At 40.1% G+C, this 18,598-nt stretch overlaps 1 protein-coding gene across 2 annotated transcripts in view; it reads right to left on the bottom strand.

Annotated features, from left to right (window-relative positions):
* PREX2 (phosphatidylinositol-3,4,5-trisphosphate dependent Rac exchange factor 2) overlaps positions 1–18,598 on the bottom strand; it is a 1,248,069-nt gene that overhangs the window by 327,333 nt on the left and 902,138 nt on the right. For both annotated transcript variants that reach the window (XM_086965847.1, XM_086965848.1), the window contains exons 34-35: positions 15,554–15,697; positions 991–1,105 (exon numbers count right to left, since the gene is read on the bottom strand). In XM_086965847.1, the coding sequence (XP_086821973.1) occupies positions 991–1,105; positions 15,554–15,697 (259 nt within the window). The remainder of the gene's footprint in view (positions 1–990; positions 1,106–15,553; positions 15,698–18,598) is intronic.

The raw sequence follows: 18,598 nt of genomic DNA, 5'->3' as shown, positions 1-18,598 counted from the left end.
TCAATAAATAATAGCCTTATCCCCTATTAAAAAATATCACTTGAAAAACTCTCTAAGTCCTCGTACACTTCACACGATTGTGCCCTCTTACCAGGGTTGTAGCTTGGTCAGTAAAATTGGGGGGACGGGGGGACGGGGGGGGGGGTTTGAGCTTAAGATCTTCCAACAATAACGCTGGCTTATAATGTTAAAATACATTGTCCAACAAGCAGGGTGCTAGAGAGGTACTAACGGGGCAGTACAAAGGATTGATACCAAATGTGGATTGGTAGGGGACTTGGTGAGAGAAAACACAATATTTTGTAAAATAACCAACATTTTTGATGACTTTCAAAACGGAGAGGGACCGAGGGTGTGTGCGTTTTAGCCTGTTTGTATGTAAATATTCCTGGTGAAATCTGACAGAGACCTCACCATACCTCACCTGTACCCAACTACTCACCAGAAAATGTATTTTTGTGGGGGGGAGGGCATAACACCCAAAAAAAAACGGCCTCTTACATTCCTATGTTCAACACAGCACCTTTCACTCCTGCACTATTTTATGGTCGTGTGTTCTTTCCTTTTGTTACAAAACTGATGTCTGCTCCTTGAATGCCCTACAAACACGTTGCCTTAGGTTTTGGCTGCAAAGTCAGCAATTTTAAGGATGCATCATCAGGCCTGCTAGACAAAGAAGGGTCTGTTCTCTGGCTTCTCAATTCCCACCTGCTATCACTCCCCCTTTGTGGGAGCAGAAAAATAGGTAGACATTTCCGTTTACATTCTGTAGAAGCATGCAATAATATTGGGGTGGTTATTCTGACAGTGTCCTGGCATTTTTCTACCAGGCATTTCAAACTTGTTCTTAAAAAGCTTTTTGATTTAACCTTTCCTTCAAACTAATACATCAAATTTTAGATGGTCAAAACAAGTTTGCACAATAAAAAGTGTTCATTTTAAAAGGACCGATAAAAGAGTAGTTGAGTGTTAAAATACAGATTTACATACCTGAGTTTCTGATTATACTGTTTGACCTTTTCCAGGGAAGCTGCATTGATCTGAGCTTGAAATTCCTCCACAGAGATATTGTCTATGTAATAATATCCCTCCATGCTTTCCAGTGCTGTGTGAGAGAATGAAACATAATTACATATTCTTTATTCATGGTGTGTGTAATTACTGAGTGCTTCCTAGTAATGATAATGCATCATTAATAGAGCATGACAATTTCCTCTGTGACCTACAGAATAAACAAGAGATATTTATAAACTCAATTAAATAAAATTCAAAAGTGTAAACAGAAAAGAAAAGCATTCACTTTGGTATCACTGCCATGTTTTTTCCATAGAGGTGATGCGATAGTCATAGGTCTAATGGAGATATAGAACGTTTGGATTGATTGTAGCAATAGCACATGCTGCACCGGATGTACCATGTTACAACGCATACCATTACAACTACCTACCGTTACAACGCGACCATTACAACGCATACCATTACAACGCATAGCGCTTTGAGGTGCTGGATAGTGGTAAGTATAATTTACTATTCTAACTCCAGTCCCCGTGGACCCTAGGGAAGGTGTTGGATAGTAAATTATACTTATTCCCTATCCTAGAGTGCCCCCCAGCGCAATGCGTTGTAATGGTATGCGTTGTAAAAGTCGCGTTGTAACAGTAGTGCGTTGTAAAAAATGCGTTGTAACAGGTGTATACCAACACCTTTAAATGCATAACTATGTGGAGATCTAGTATAACAAAAAGGCATAGAAGGAGAGCTCAGATCAAAGAGGGTCCCCAGGTTTTTCATTATTTTAGATGGTTTAAGGGGTGCGGCTACCTGAGTGTAACCACGCCAGCTCAATAGCAGTGGGCATATGGCATATCACTAGCCAAGGAGACCATTGTCTTTTGACCGTTGAGGTGTAGGAAACGCTCCTTAATTAAAAATAAGTGTTTCAGACTCTTCTTTCTACTCATAGACATATCTACGTGCCAACCACATACTTTTGTAATTTGTGTGTGTTATTCTGATCAAAAGCAGAACTCATATATATGTACAGAACAATAAAGAGCAGACATATGGTGCCCCTCAAATGGTATTTTTCAAGCAGAACATAGTGTGACTACTAGCCCATGGTTACTCCAGCTAACGAGACGATCTTTGATCCGTTAGGTGGCCATGATGATGATTCACGTTAATTTATGCAGTTGTGGTAGGTAGTATTTGGTGCGCCATTCCATAGTACACTGCCAAAAGGTCTCAAGGAATTAGAGCTCCTGCTTGGTTCACGTGCAGGGTATCTGTGGATACAGGCACATGCATCAATATTGCTTTTTGCGATTCCTTAATTGCGAAAAATAAGGAATCGCAATTAAGGAATCGCAAAATGCAATGCATCAAGAAATCGCTAAAAAAATTGCGATTTCTTAATGTTCCTTAATTGCGACTCGCAAATTGCGAGTCGCAATTAAGGAATACCTCCCCATTCATTCCTATAGGCCTAGAGGCCCATAGGAATGAATGGGAAGACATTCTCAATTTGTAATTAGCAATTAGCGAATCGACAATTGAGAATGCGATTTCAAGAGTGCAGGGGTGTCCAAAGGACACCCTGTTGCACCCCTGAAATCAATCTGTGCACATATGTTGTGCACACACATGCCCTAAGGGCATGTGTGTGCACAACATGAAATTTTGAAAAATGCACAAAAGTGCATTTTTCAAAGTTTTCGCAAATTACCATGAGGTTCAACCTCATGGTAATTTGCTCCCCCTAATTGCGAAATCGCAATTTTTAAAAATGTCATACATTGCATTTAAGGAATCGCAAAATGCGATTCCTTAAATGCAATCGCAATTTAAGAATTCGCAAATATTTGCGAATTCTCAAATTGCGAGGGCCTTCGCCCTTCATGCATTCCAAACGCAGATTTTGCGATTGCAAACGGCCGATTTTTGCGATTGCCGATTCCTTTGATGCACGTGCCTGTATGTGTTTTAAGAATACTTCTGCAACCTACTCTGGCAGGTCTAAATGCCAGAGATGGTTTGTCAGTCATGGAATTGGCTGTACATCACTGTGTATTCTTGACAATGCTGTTGAGCTCTATTTCACGATTGGTAGGAAGATAGCAGGCTACTTGTGTCAACAAATGTCCTCTAGAGGGAAGGTGACAATTTAACATTTCGAGGTAGACTGGTAACTGTACTGTGTAGGAAGGATGATCTAGATGGAGTCATGTTGTAGTGTTTTAAAACACCTTTGATATATGAAGAAGGGCGTAGGTCAACATTTAGGCCTGAGGCTTCTATGATATAATTTCTCTCTTGCACCTTGTTCTAGCTCAAGGATTTGAAGGAAAATAGGTTAGCATTGAGTCAGTGGGTTGCTAAGTCGAGGGAATTGATGAGACATCTGTGTTGTTTATGAAATAATCATCAATCTTCAAGTTTTGAGGTGAAAAAGTATGCATCTTCACCATATTTGTCATAGGCCTTGCAGGTTAATCGGGTTTTGTAGATAAACCAGTTGCTAATCGAACCACTCATATTTCAGGTTGGGGGCCTCAGTCGATCTTGCTGGCATGCACAGTTTGTTTGGACATTTTACTGGATGATATCAGCCTGTACTAAAGGCCTTAAGTTGTCCTGATCTTAGTCTTTTCCGTTTTTTATTCACATTGGAGTCAGTATGTTTCAAGGATGTCAGTGCTGATCAAATCATAAACTATCTGTTTTATTTTTCTTCAGGTATATTTTAACGATACTGTCTGTTTCAAATACGACGTTTGAGTATAGTGATTGACTGTGCACAAATCGGTACCTGGAGATAGGTTTCATCGGAGAATACAACAAAACTCTTTCTTATCCATAGTGCTCAATGGGACTTAGGTTATGGGTGTGCACTTTCCCACCAATAGTCCAGATGGTCAAATGGCTCATCTTTGATTGAAGCAAGGGGATTGCTTCTGTTCAACCAGGTCAGGTGGGTAAACTGGTTGACAATCCTTCATCAGGCCTAGTAGACAGACTTGACAATCTTTCAAGACAGCAACACTTGAAAGGAGCACCCCTCTACTCTAGGGCCCAGGTTTTTGAGTGCCACCAACCAGAGATGGAGCACATCAACTCCGATGTAATTGAACAGGCCCCAGGATTTTCCCTTGTACACCCAGCTGGAAAAAGTACCACAAGCAAACCAGATGTATAAACGTAGGTGAACCCAAAGGGAGGCAAGACTTTGAACCAGAACCCTGCTGCGCTGTGGCCTGGAAATTCGAGTAAACTCATACTCACACCGACAAAAACACACTGGTCTTCTCCAGTTGGCATTTGAGACCTTATCTGTGCTGGACTAGAGTAGAGTACAGGAAAGTATTTTCACACCTTAGGTTTATGACCATGGGCAGTAAAGCAACCCTGCACCTCTGCAATATCATGGATGCTACAGATCATGGAGAAAGGCTGCTGGACTATTGGCCACCTACCCCTGATTCACCAACGCTACTTACTGTTACCACACAAGAAATTTGCCACTCAGGGTTTTTACTGGCCCTCATCACGGCAATACATAGCAAGCCACCTGAATCTCATTTCTGCATGCACTCAGCTAAAACTATGGCAGACATGCATGTTTGAGCGCTGAAGTCAGCCCTGCTGGATAGGTGGAGAATCTGGCCCCTGATATCATTGAGAATAGGTTAATGTCCTCACTATCCTTGCAGCACTGTCATTCTCCTTCCCAAGTCTTCCTCCCATTTACAAACAGGAAAGGACGCCTGCAAACCCGGAAGTAGACAGATCGAAATAGGAGCAGGAGAGCAGAGCGAGAGCCTGCATTAAAGTACATCATAGTGAGAGGTTTGCATCTTTGAAACTTCCTCTGCAGCCCAAGAGACTTTGACGATGAACTATTTCAGAGTTAACAGACTTCTTCTAAAATCTGCTTGTCTTAGGTATTTAGTTTGACCTGCATTATTGATATTGTAGCTGCTCTTCTGTTGTCATGTAACCTTCTAGCACGATAAAGCATGACTTCCCTTCCCACAACGGATGGACTAACTCTCTACCAGGTTGGCATTTATTTTCCATTCATCTATGAATCAATGTGTCCTATTCCTTGACAGGAAATGAATCGCCTGATCACTTATCCCATTGTCAGAGGTTTCCCTGTGAGAAATAGAGTTTTAGCTACACCTTTGCCCTTCTCATGTAGTCATCAGCTCATGCAGAGAACTGAGATTCAGTGAGGAGACACCAGGTATACTCCAAAGATTCAGTCCCTGACTGTTTTCCATGTTTCATTCTTAGGTCCCTTGGCATGGCTGGTATCTTTTCCCCTAGTCTACTAAGTGCCCTGCTGCTGTTGTCTCTGATACAGACAGACCAGGAGTCCTTCTTCAGGGTGGAGTGATGCTTTGTCACATCTCTCCCAAAGGTCCTATTTCAATCTATCAGATTATTACAGGACAAGAAAAAGGGGATAAGGATCCCATCCTAAACAGCCATAGTAAATTAGCAACCTTACCCCCACTAATCACCACGCCAATTCTAACATCAGTGCCACCTGCATCAAAGAGAGGGTACAGAGGAGCAAAACATCAACAAGCCTAGTAATACAACTAAATATTATACATTCACAAACCTTTTGCAAGTAATTTCAATATCAGAAAACAATTGCAGATGTTAATTCATTTTGAGGGTGCGAATGTGGTTGAAGTACAACTGGTGAGAGAGCAGTGGACGAGGTTTCTCCATAGAGAAACATATTTTTGATGTGGAGAAACAAAATAATAGTTTAAAAGTGCCAATGTACTTCATCATGACAGTTCCACATATAAAAAACGACAGAAAAATATGTATGCACGTGGGTTTTCGCCCAAATATCACAGTTGCAAGGTACCCAGGAGGCCCTTGGATTTCTTTGAGAATTCAAAAAAGAGGCCAAAATGTAAGCCTATGTGCTTAAATTCCGACTTTTTAGGAGAATTTTTGCACCTATTAATAATTTACTCAACAGAAATTAGACAAAAGAAACACTAACTTTTTATCATTTCCAGTTTAATTAGTTTTCTATTTAGTCTGTTGGTGGAATAACACGAATTAGAGCATGCTCAGCTTTCCAGGAGCCTTCAACAGCACCAGTCATTATCAGACATGGAACGACCAGCTAGCTTGTCAAAGATAAATCAAATAGGCGTACACTTTGCTCATTCACTCTATACCTCAATATACCTATTTAATATACGGCTGTTAGTTAACCTCTCATTTGCATGCATGCTAAATGCCAAATAGCACATTTCTCTCACTACACTCATGCTACCTAATTCACACAGGCAACTGACTCCCTCATTGAATTGCATGTCAGGCACACTGAAAGCATGTGAAGGAAATATAACAGCCCTGGCACATTGTATGAGCCATTTAAACTTGATTTGAATGACACAGTCAGAGTTGTCCTAGACACAAAACAAGGTGAGGCACCGGGCCCTATTTATATCTGAATTGGATATTTAGGCCCCATATATAATCCTCTTAACGAAGACCATCTTGAGTGAAAATAGCCTGTATCTATAAAAGGGGGCTAGAGACTACCTACGTAACTATCGGCTGGTAAATCTAATCGATAGTCTGCAGAAATCTTTTAGGCAACAAGTGATAAATAAATTGCAAAAGTGGTAGGACACCTATAACATTCTGACACCGATGGCTTCTAGGCAGAATGTGGGCACTATTAATCAGATCTTCAGATTTAAAATAATTTACTGGAAGACAATTGTATTAAATAAAGAACACTTGTATGACATATTTGTTGATCTCAAATCGTCCTTTTACCTGATACGTCGACCAAAACTTTGGTCTGTCGTAGGCCACGTGGCGGTTACAAACAACATCCTATTGGTCATTATTCATAATTGCATATTGGACGTTATGCTCCAGTGAGGTGTGGTGGTCAGGGAGAATTGACTGAGCGCATCCCAATAGAGAGGGGAGTATGGCAGGGGTGCGCTAGGGCACCAACGTTATACTCGATGTATATTAAAGTTGACATGAGTTACCTTAATAGTTGTATTAAAAATTCACCTATAGAGGCAGGCTGTAGGATTCCAAGTCTACTCTTCGCTGATAATGCTCTCCTCATTTCCAAAACACCTTGAAGAGCTGAACAACGGTTAAATAAGTATGAGATATTTTGTAACACCTGTGAATTAGAGATTAACCCCTCAAGGACTAAATGTATGGCTCTTAAACACATACATCTTTCAGGGGTGGTATAACACTGATTAATTCGAGCCTGGAAAGAATACGGGGGTTAGATTAGTTGGGTGCCAAAAAAATAAAACTTGATCTTGTCAAGCCATATTGGAAGGAGCTCCCTCAAACTGCAGCATGGCATCTCAGGGATCTTTAGATTTTTAAATTCTTGGTTCTCCAGGTCTGTTTCACCAGCTTAACAAATCTATAACTTAGCTTAACGGAGTCCGGGGCAGGGTTGGTGGTTCCCCCCGGGATGTTTTCTCAGTTTGAACTATTCGGTTGTGACAGTTTTGGGGGGACCCCTTTGTTAGGGCGGGGGGGAGAGACCGGGAGCACGTAGAAGATAGCCCTCCTCCATGTCCCCTCTTTGGGTGGGGTTTAATTTCTTTCTGTCTTTCTCTGGGTCTTTCTATATTTCGGGTTTCAGTTCTTGGGTGACAGGCACGCTGCTAGGGGGTAGGCCGTAGCCATCTGCAGGGGTGCAGGGTGGGGGGTCGGGGGATGGGTGTTTTGTTTTTCTTTTTATTTCTATGGCCTTTTTCTTCTTATCTTTCTTTGCCCTTTTCTTTCTTCTTTTCCGGGTCAGTGTAATGGGTTCATTTTTATGGCCATCTCTGCTGTTTCATATGTGCCTCACTTCTCGCGATGTTTCAGTGCTACTGGGCGGGCATTCAGCTGGCGCGAACTATATTTGTACGCTCGCTTATCCTGAATTGTATGTTTTAACGCCGCTGACTTACACGAAGATGATTTAACTGTGGACATATTGCTATTTCGACCCCCCCCTTTTTCGCAACTTGAGATATTGTATGGCACCTGATCCTTCTATCTTATATTATAAAATGGAACCTTTTTATCCTGTTACCAACTTGATATGTTTTACAACCAGTACATATTGTGGACGTGGCAAATCTGCTCCCCGGGATCCTGAGTCTGGGTTTTGATTGTTTTATTGTGTTGCAACTGCTTAGTGGCCGGCCCTGGGGGTTGTAGGCCCGTGTTTGTACTTGGTTGAAATGTCAAATAAAGGTTTTCCAAAAAAAAAAAAAATTATAACATGCACGCATTGGAGAGAGAGCCCTTTATGGGGCAGAGTAATGAGAAAATATACAGTTAATGCAACTATCATTTGTGGAAAATACATTTCTGAAATCCAGGACTCTTATCAGGAGGCCACTGCAGCCTGAGCCACCCATTGCCTCTACAAGAGCTCCCAATGACAGTACCAACTTAACTACTAATCGTCACACTCCTCCATCTAGGACAATTCAGCCTATTTCAGCCACCCAAAGCTACAAAAATGGAATGGGTGGTAGGTATTATTCATTTTAATGTACATTGAAGTATTATAGACTTCTCTTTCATGTGGTGGACTGTCATTAGAGCCAGTGTTGAACCACCTACTCACATTAAGCACTGGTATACCGCTCCTTATTGTTCGTCCTCATTACCGTGCCTGTTTCTAAAATTGATCAAAAGCAGCTTAAATTGGCTATTTCTATGAACATATTTAAAAACTGATTGTTCTCCAGATGTGTTAAATAAAACGCCTAGGAAATGAATGGCTTTAAGTAGACAGTCTCTCTTGAGAGTGAAAGTCCATGAACAGCCAGACTGCACTCCTATCATTTAATAAACAACATTGAGCAGAGGCATCAAATTAAAGTTGTCAAAAGTGATGTGAGAATGTGAAACATTGCTTTTCTAAGTGGCTTAAAATTCGCTTAAAATTTCTTATAAAGCATAGAAAATGTTAGAGATAGCATTGTAAAAGCAGATATGCTATATTGGCCAGATACACAAACTAGCATACCCACACAGGAGAATGTGCATTTTCATGCCTGTCATACTTCTATTGCAGTAATATCATTGGATTGGCTAATCCAGTTCTGGCTGCTTGTGGTAACCTCCTCCTTCGGTCAAGTGCACATAGGAGAGATGACCGGCATTGTCAAAATCAGAATAGGCTGACAGAAGTGTGATGTGCTGCTGGACAAGGGCTTTCATCTTAGAAGCATTGCAGTCTCAAAGAAGCCCCATATGGATGCACCTTTCATTCACAAAGTTGCAACCTCATAGAACATTTCTTGCAAGCCTTACAGTTGAGCAACGGTGTATATCTGTTGGGTAAACACATGTACATGTTTTGCTCTCGTGTTGCCTGCATCTCATATACTGTTATACCTTGAATGTTCATTTGGAATATTTCCATTTCTATAAATCTCGACTGCAGCTTGTTCATGAAAAAGTTAACCTTGCCTTATCTGCCTTTTTGTTCATGCGAAGGATCTGGTGGCGTTGTGTACTGTTTCTTACCATATTGATTGATATCCGGTCTATATGTATTTGTAATGTAAGGTTTGCTATGTTCCCACTTATCCGTTGTTTCCACCGGACAGATCAACACCAAACGGAACCCATTGGAAGGACCATGTCACACAGAGCAAGCACAATTTAAGTAAGCTATATAGTTGACTATTAACAAACCCATAGAATCACTTACCACCTAAAACTAAATTTCTCTCAGTGCTGTCCAGCCAAAGTTATAAGAGGATGAACACCAACAAACAAGTTACGCAGACATTTTGGAACACTCTTGTGCACAACATCAGTACAAAAAACATATAGGTGGCTAAATTTACACCTCATAAGCATTCACATCAAGTAAATTTGAAATACGTTACACCCATTCTCACATAAGATTGCATCAAAGCATCAAAGACAGAAGTAATACAGGCTCTCGGATCCATGCATGGAGGACATTACAAGTCGCTCTGACAGGATCAGCCAAATCCCATTACTCCCATCAACCCATTTGAACTATATCATACTATGCATGTTGGTCTGATAGTTACATGGAGAAACACATTTGAGAGTGAATGGCCATTAGGATTGGAAGTCCTGTGTACGTTTCTAAGCAGAAACTAAGTTTGCTATTCTTTTATATTTTTAAGAATTTTGAGAACTGTTATTTCTTTTCAGTGGAAATCAAGAGAAAGTAATAGTAAAATATTGTTAGACCTGGCACCTTTGCATAATTTCCCCTGTTTTTTTGCTTCTGATCTCCAGTTTTTGACTGTGCTGCATTTCGTTTTTGCTGTTTTTTTCTGGGCACTTTACCACTGCTGACCAGTGCTAAAGTGCAAGTCTGCAAACCTCTCTCATGCTTGCCACTGCAGTGTCTGTGTGTGCAGATTTAAACTGCCATATTGATCTAGCAAGTGCACCCACTTGTCAGGCCCAACGCTCCACTTTTAGTACATGTAAGTCGTCCCTAAGGTATGTTCAAGGCAGCCTCATGGGTGCAGTGTATTTAAAAGGTAGGACATGTACTGTTGTATTTTAAATGTCTTTGTACAAAAGGGAAGGTGCACCAAAACAAAGTCAATCAACTCCAAATGTATCCGAAAATATCTTCATTGTAATAGAAGGTAAGAATTGGACATCAGCCAACGCGTTTCGTCCCAAGGCTGAAACTTCATCAGGGCTTAGCTATTTAGATCAAGGCACGCTCTGCCTGAATAATCGAAACAAGGATGTCTTAAAAGGTATACATAGAAGATATCCTGAAATCTCAAAAAATAATTATAATGCACTTGTAAATTCTGCAGCTTCGTTCAATACCCCACAGTCATGGTAACCTTAGTAGTGGCCCAAATCCTCAATATCAATTGTAATGCAGTTGTGAGTTGAACAACATCATTCACCACCCCACAATTCTGCTGACCTCTGTAGCGGCCAGTATCCTTGGTCAGATACAATGACGGCAGCAGCGCTTTCTCGTCCGGAGTTTCGGAAACTTTTAAATGTCCTAATAGTGAAATACTGCTAATTTTGTTTCGTTTTTCACTATTGCAAGGCCTATTTCTCCCCTACTGTAACATGTGGATTGCCTTGAAATATCTTGTAAGTGTAATTTCCCTTTGGGAGCAGATAGAGATTTGGAGTTTCAGGTCTCTGAATACATTTTTTGGTGAAGTTGGTTTTTAAATTGCATGTTTGAAATGCCACTTTTCCTTAACAAATCTGTGCCTCTGCCTGTATGTAGAATCCACTTCTGGGTTAGGATAACAGCTGGGCTCTTTTGCATTCACCGTAGCCAGTCACCCAAAGGGAGCTGAGATGTGCCTTGCATTTCCTGATTGGTCATTGCCAGGCTGATGGGCCTTCATTTACAAGAGTGGTGGGAGGAGTTGACAGGAGCTGACACCTGAATAGGGCTGTGCCTGTCCTCACAAAAAGCAATCTTAACCCCCCTCCGTAGTGTGTCTGGAGCCAGGTCAGGGCAAGGGAAAGGCAGAGCGGGGTTTAAGTGTTGGACCTCTGACACTCCCCAATCAGAACTCTTCTGGACTAAAGAACATTCTGCCAGGAAGAAGGGCTGCATGATGTTGGAGAGATGCTGACACTCTGCCTCTTGCTCTGTTGTTCTGGCCTACTGCTTGCAGCTTTTGTCTTGCGAGTGGAAGGACCAGAATCTGCTTTCTGTATCCTGCTTCCAAGGTTCTCCAAGTGCTCGTGTGTGCTTGCCTCTTGTTAAGAAGTTTCAGGGCCATAAGGACTTCACCTATCAGTGCCTAGACTCTTCTACTGAGAATCCTGACTTGCCAAGTGGTGCCAAATCCAGTCTCTGGACCCTTAAAAGTTGAATCTGGTGAACTGAAAGAGAAAATCCATGCATCAACTCCCAGCGTTTGTTTTATTTAATCAAAGCATTGCTACAAGCTTTGACGCAGTGGTGCTGCCAGCACTAGTGTGTGGTTCCCGATCGGCGCATCAACCACAGCTTTCACCGCAGACTCCAGCTTTTCATCGCAGCGCGTCAGAAGAACAGTCACAGCATAAGTTTTGAGCACCACATCACCGAAGTCTGTGATGCACCACTCTAACTCTGACGAAGCAACTGCTTCATCGCTATGGAATCGGCACAGTGCATCTGGATTTTCAAACCATCGTCCCTGGGCGCCAATTTCCTCTTCAACGTTGCTTAGCAGTAAGGAACCCAGGCCATGTGCCAGGAGATCAACACATCCTCTCCTCTTCCAGTAAGGAACCAATACATCACCTTCCATGACAGTAAGGAACTGACGCATCACCTCCCCTGCACAGCAGTAAGGCACCAACGCATCACCTCCCCTGGCAGTAAGGAACAAACTCATCACCTCCATGGAGACTAAGGGACTGAGACATCACTTTGCTTGCCTGGTGCCTGAGCTCTCCTGCACCTGTTTCGTCTTTGAATTTTGACACATCCCAGGTACTTTGTGCTAAGAGTAACACAGCCATTGATTTCTATGGACTGAACTTATGACTTACTTTGAAAAGTGATATATTTACTTGTGTACATTGGATTTTTGTTGTTTTGGTCCTGCTTTATTCAGATTAATATTGGCTATTTTTCTAAACTGGTGTTGATTAATTTTATAGTCTTCTCACTGTGTTGCTACGTGTGTATGTACAGATGCTTTATGCATTCCCACCGAGATAAGCCTGGCAGCTTGTGCCAAGCTACCAAGGTGGTGAGCATGGGTTATCTTAGCTGTGTGACTCCCTTACCCTGACTACAGTGAGGGTTCCTATTTGGACAGGCTGCTGTACGGTTGAGTGCAACGGTAATGTAGTGTAAGTTGTAACTGTAGGATGGCTAGAGCTAGTTTAAAACTTAGCAATAGAGTGGGTGGCCTAGTTTCATCAATATAGCATGCCTTAGAATTGGTTTGTCACTGTTCTCAGCATAATACAAATTAAGAAGCCAATATTACAAGTATTTCCTTTGGATTGCTCATTGTATTTGTTCACAACGTTTGTATATTCAATGCATTTTCTCAACACGAAAGAATTATCAGTAATCCAACAAAGAAATAATTGGTTGAATGTTTGTATTTTGTGTGGCTGTACCTTAAAAATAATAATATTGAATTCCTGCTGTCAGAATTTAAATCTGTTACCTACAGGTTACATGGAGAGCCCTGCAGTGAGTGCTTTATCAACTGAACTATCTTTCTAAAATGTTGTGAAGGTTGAAAGTAAACATGATGGAGATGTGTGTAACTGACCCAATTCTTATTTCATGTCAAAGTTTGGCCCACCAAAGCCTGTGAAATCATTTTTTGAATGTTTTCTGTTTTTCTTAATATTCCAATCAATTTATTAATTACAAAACAAAGCCGTATGCAAATGTGGACTTTGTACTTAGTAATTTAATAATTAACAGTGTCCTTTTCATTTTCTCAGGGGATGTTTTCAAAGCAGGGTCTAGGAAGTGAATCATCGATTGAGATCTAGTAGCGTCTTAATTCCCAGGCCAAGTTACTCCCTGAACAACAATCCTGCTGTTTTAATATAGCTGGTAGTAAATAATTCACTCTTTTTCTAGGAACATACACGTTAAAGCTGCGAGCCTCCAGCGTGTTCATCATTCATAATTACACGTTTGCCCATAAGAGGTGTCACGAGGCAGTGTCCCTTGGGCGCTGTTGTCACCTTACATAAGACAGACAGGGTTGCATGCAGCAGGCGTCTTCTGCAGGCATTTGAAAAGCACAGCATGCACGTTGCTTTAAATACATGCTGAGCTTTGAATTCTAGGATGCATCATTGTGGCTCAGCTGGTACCTAAAACTACAGCCAAAAGTGCTCATGTGTTACAGATTAAAGGCGAAAGTGCACAAAACCAATGCAAATGCATAAACGTTGGGAGGCTGTAGTATCATTGCGTGAAAGGTCAGAACATATTTAATTGATTTGATTAAAAAGCATGCCAGTCCTGAAACTCTAGAAGATCTTACAATTTCAAGAGCACACCGAGGTCCATTTAATCTCCTTAACTCCACCCTTGGCCTCAAACCATTTCTGACAACTCAACGGACTTTACAATAAAATAAGTCGTGTTTTCTTAAGTTATCAAGAAAAAAGTGATCCATTTTGCTAGTGAGGTCCATTTCTGGATTTGGCCTGATACCTGTAATGAAACTTCTACAAAAAGATGGAAATTCAAACAAATGATGGAATTGTTTTCAAAACAAGGCATTCAGGCATAACTCCTGGCAAGAAGATGAGGACTAACTGTTGGAGCTGGGGATGGTGGAACCTGGGAAGCCAGATCCAATCCTGGCCTCTGCGCTCTATATTGTGTGATTCTGCGAAAATTACATCATCTTTTCTTGCCCAAAAATGTGAAAACTAACATATGAATTGTATTTGAGAAGTTCCCTACTTGATGCACACAATCTTGTAGATCATCTCCCATTTTCCCAAGTAATGAGCAGTGCTCCCAAATACATACATACTTACATACATCTTCTGCGACCAGTACTATGCACTAATCAATTTCATTTGTTTACTGATATCAAATAAGCCCAATAGTTTTGAGTGCCTTGGGCAGTCTGTTACCTCAAATCAACTTTGATTATTATTTTTTAACTGGTGAGAATTAAAACCTCATGACTCGGTCGATAAGGCCTCATGCTTTTAAACGCAGATAGGCCAGTGAGACTTACTAAAATGAATTTTACACTATCATACAATTGCTTATCAAGAAATTTACATCTTGCACAATGGTGCTAAATTTAGGGTTTGTGGTAGAGTTCTGCTGTAATGAGCAATCCTCCAATTTCTTGAGGAAAAGCTTAAATCCAGAGGAGAACCAAATGGCTACATGTCTTCACAATCCTTATGACTTTCCTTGCTATCCTTATTGTGCAGAAAAGTTAGCCAGTGGCTTTGCCTTAAAATGTATAATTTGCCCCTTAAATGTAAATATTTTCCATTATCACTGAATCCTAAGTCAGGCCCCTTTATCTTTCACTTTTCTGCCATCTACATTTCAGGAGATTTTCTAAAATAAGTGACATACCATGCAAGCTCGATGCGAAGTTTCCTCTTTCAGTCAATATCTTCCAAAGATTGATTGTCTTTCAGAAGTCCCAATGAATATTAGGAGCACATTAAATGCAGCACCATTATTATTTATTATGGGAATATATCACATGAGGTTTCCCTGCCCACTACATCCACATTAGTAAATCTTTCAATGCCTGCAAGAATTGTGTTTTCCTGCCTAACATGTTGATTGACATCTTAATGAGAATCGTTTTGAACTAATGTATCACTCCTGACATATGCTATTGATTATAGATAGTTTATCAGAGACTCATTTAACTAATCAATCAATATGTTTATTTTGGGAAAGCTCATAAACCTCTTTCACAAGCATTCTAAACATACAATTTACTCATATTCAATTGGGAATCATTCTGAAGCAACTCTTTTTAGTTTAGAATATTTGAATAGAACAAGGAATTTTTGTTACCTTGTGCAAATAGAACAGGGTAGATTTTGAAACCACCACCATTTTTCAGTCTTTGAGGAAGCTGCTCAAAATGATAGCTATCAATGTAGAAATAAACTTTCAGTGCTTGTCGACTTCCTTCTGCCAGATACGTTATTGGGACATCTTCAAAAGAAATAGGCTCAGTGTTAACATGAGATAATTCACAATGTATGTTCATTGAGTACACTGTAGTCACTTTCAGACACTGAAAAGCCATAACAAATATAATAGACATGAGTTACGGGGCAATCTCACACTACATGGTGCAAATACATTTAGCGAATTCATACACCTTATGAGTCTTACCATTACAAACGTATGAAAAAAACATAAATAGGCGTATACGCCCACCATATATTAGCAATTCTCTCCAACTGTCAAAGCGATTACATTTTTTCAATTCCAAGAGGCATCAAGTGCTCCCCAAGAACAAAGTAATAAGAGTTAGACAATGGTTGGAAATTCATAAACGGTGACCCTGCCGTACAATTATTGTACAGCAGCAATTTTCGTCGATGGAGCACAGAAAATGTAGACATTTGTCAAAGGGATGTGAAACATGTTGCATTAGATATTGCCATACTGCAAAATTCCAGTTACTTCACCATGAACGAAAAATGATTTGCCTGCTATTGTAGACCATGACACTGAGGTCTAAACAGTTTTTATAGTTCCAAAGGATTACATTTTAGGTCAAAAACAAAACATTTTCCTGGAACATTCTTGTTTTACTATTAGGCAACCATTTCCCTATTTCTTTCTCTTTAACCCCCTCTGTACATAGTTATTATGTTTTATCAAGGCAATAAATCATTAAATAGTCTGTCATGTGCATGTGCCCTGCAAAACAGTAAACCCCCGAAATAACACAGGGAGGAATGGATCTGTTAATATACTCCATAAGCAGAATGTGCTAAATAAAGCTTCCTTCCTTTTTGGCACAACATATGTCCTTCTGAAGTCAATAAAACATGTCCTTGGATTATCGTTTTCAATTCCTAACTCTGCTACTGCCATTACTTTCATCCCTCTAGCTTTATGTTCAACTATCTTCTAACCACTTATGAAATAGTAAATCTTAATTAGAAACACAACAATAGCCGAGAATCTGCACATGCTGTCCTCCTATATATCAATAGTAATATTGCTCTGCACTCTACAAATTTTAAAGGGTGTAGTGGTCTCTTCCTAAGCAGGACATGTACTGTACTGTGTTGCAGCATTTAGTTAATGATTCATTCCTCTGTTGTGGCTGCAAAGAACCCTGAAGTCTGAGATTATTCTATGGGATCATTTCACAAACCTGTGGCATGTGTCTAATCATCATGTGGGAGAACAAACCGTAGCCAGGCTAACCATGGCTTAACATTACTTTCACTATAATGACACAACAGGGACATTTTACTAGAACACCAAGAACCACTGTGCTGCTTTATGGGGATAGTTTATGAATTTTCTACAATGCCTGCAATTCTCAGAAATTCGAGCAAAGCTTGGCAAGGGGCATGTCCCACTTTGCAGTAACGACATTTGTCAATGCATTGGGGGGAAGGGAAGGTACATTCAGTAAAGTCTATACAAACCCAATTCACACAAAGTTTTCTATACGAGTGTAAGACTTGCCTCTAACTTCCACCTCAATTTACAGATGAAGTCACACCTCTTTCTAGAAAATGCCTTATGATAAGCCCCATGGAGTATAAGGAAGCTCACAGTTTGAGAGAAGACTAGAGCTCATCATTCCAGCTTAGCTTTAATTGTGGAAGGAATCATAGCTTCCTGAAAATGTCCTATCCACTGATTTGGACAATATTCATGTCTTATAGTGTAAGGGTTATATATGTATTGGAATGTATATGAGATGTGAATGTACGTATACAGATGATACATATATGGGGGTCTCAGAGAGACAGCGTATCAATGAAGTACGCGGTTAATTAATCAAAATATTTCAAATATAGAATTTATCACATTTAATAAAGCCAACACTGTCATTAAATCACAATGTGCTATTCAATCAATACAAATTGTTTTAAAAAAGGTTATAGCCCCAAGCATAAGAAGGGAAGAAAGTGTAGGGTGTGGAATAAAAGAAAGTAAGGTGATTCAAAAGGAAAAAACAAAGTTTTGTTTTCAATATAAAACTTTCATTGTTATTTGAGAAGGGGCTGTAAACTATTCAAGCCCGAATTGCAAACAATACACAAATCATTCTACGGTCAAAATCATCAATGTTTGAGTTATGGATAGTGCCGGATGATGAAATAGGTAGAGCCGTCGACGTTTCGACCCCTACATGAGAGGTTTACTTGAGACCTTAAACGGGGTCTTCATCAGGACAGGAGGTGTAGTAATGGGGCAAGGCAATTCATGTACGTATACAGATAACAGGTATTTGCAATCTGTTTGTTGTCTCAGAAGCTGAAATACATTGCTATGGACTAGGTAGTTCTTATGTGTTTCTTTTTCTTTTTTTTAAAGTTTTTCTTAAAGAAAGTATGATTATGTTCATAATTAGATGATTTGAGGCTGATTAGCATACAAGCCTTTAACAGTATTAAATTACAAAAATGTGATAAAAAATGGCCCTCTTTGAAGGGTCATTCCAAATGTTTTGATTTCTTCCTCCACTTTTCCAGACTAAGGGCCCGATTCACAGAACGAACTTAAGACTCAATCCTAAACTCACTACTATTTTGGTATTCACAGAATGCACTTACTACTTTTGGCATTCACAGAATGCACTTACTACTTTTGGTATTCACAGAATGAACTTACTACTTTTGATATTCACAGAAGTTAGGATTTTGTCTTAAGTCTGTCTTAAGTCTGTCTTAAGTTTGTCTTAAGTCTGTCTTAAGTCTGTCTTAAGACAAACTTAAGACAAAATCCTAACTTCTGTGAATACCAAAAGTAGTAAGTTCATTCTGTGAATGCCAAAAGTAGTAAGTGCATTCTGTGAATGCCAAAAGTAGTAAGTGCATTCTGTGAATACCAAAATAGTAGTAAATTTAGGATTGAGTC

The sequence above is a fragment of the Lissotriton vulgaris genome, chromosome 4_1 (assembly GCF_964263255.1).
Source record: "Lissotriton vulgaris chromosome 4_1, aLisVul1.2, whole genome shotgun sequence".
NCBI classification, from domain to species: Eukaryota; Metazoa; Chordata; class Amphibia; order Caudata; family Salamandridae; genus Lissotriton; species Lissotriton vulgaris.
Note: the sequence above shows the minus strand (reverse complement) of the source record. Positions and strands in the feature narration are given on the sequence as shown.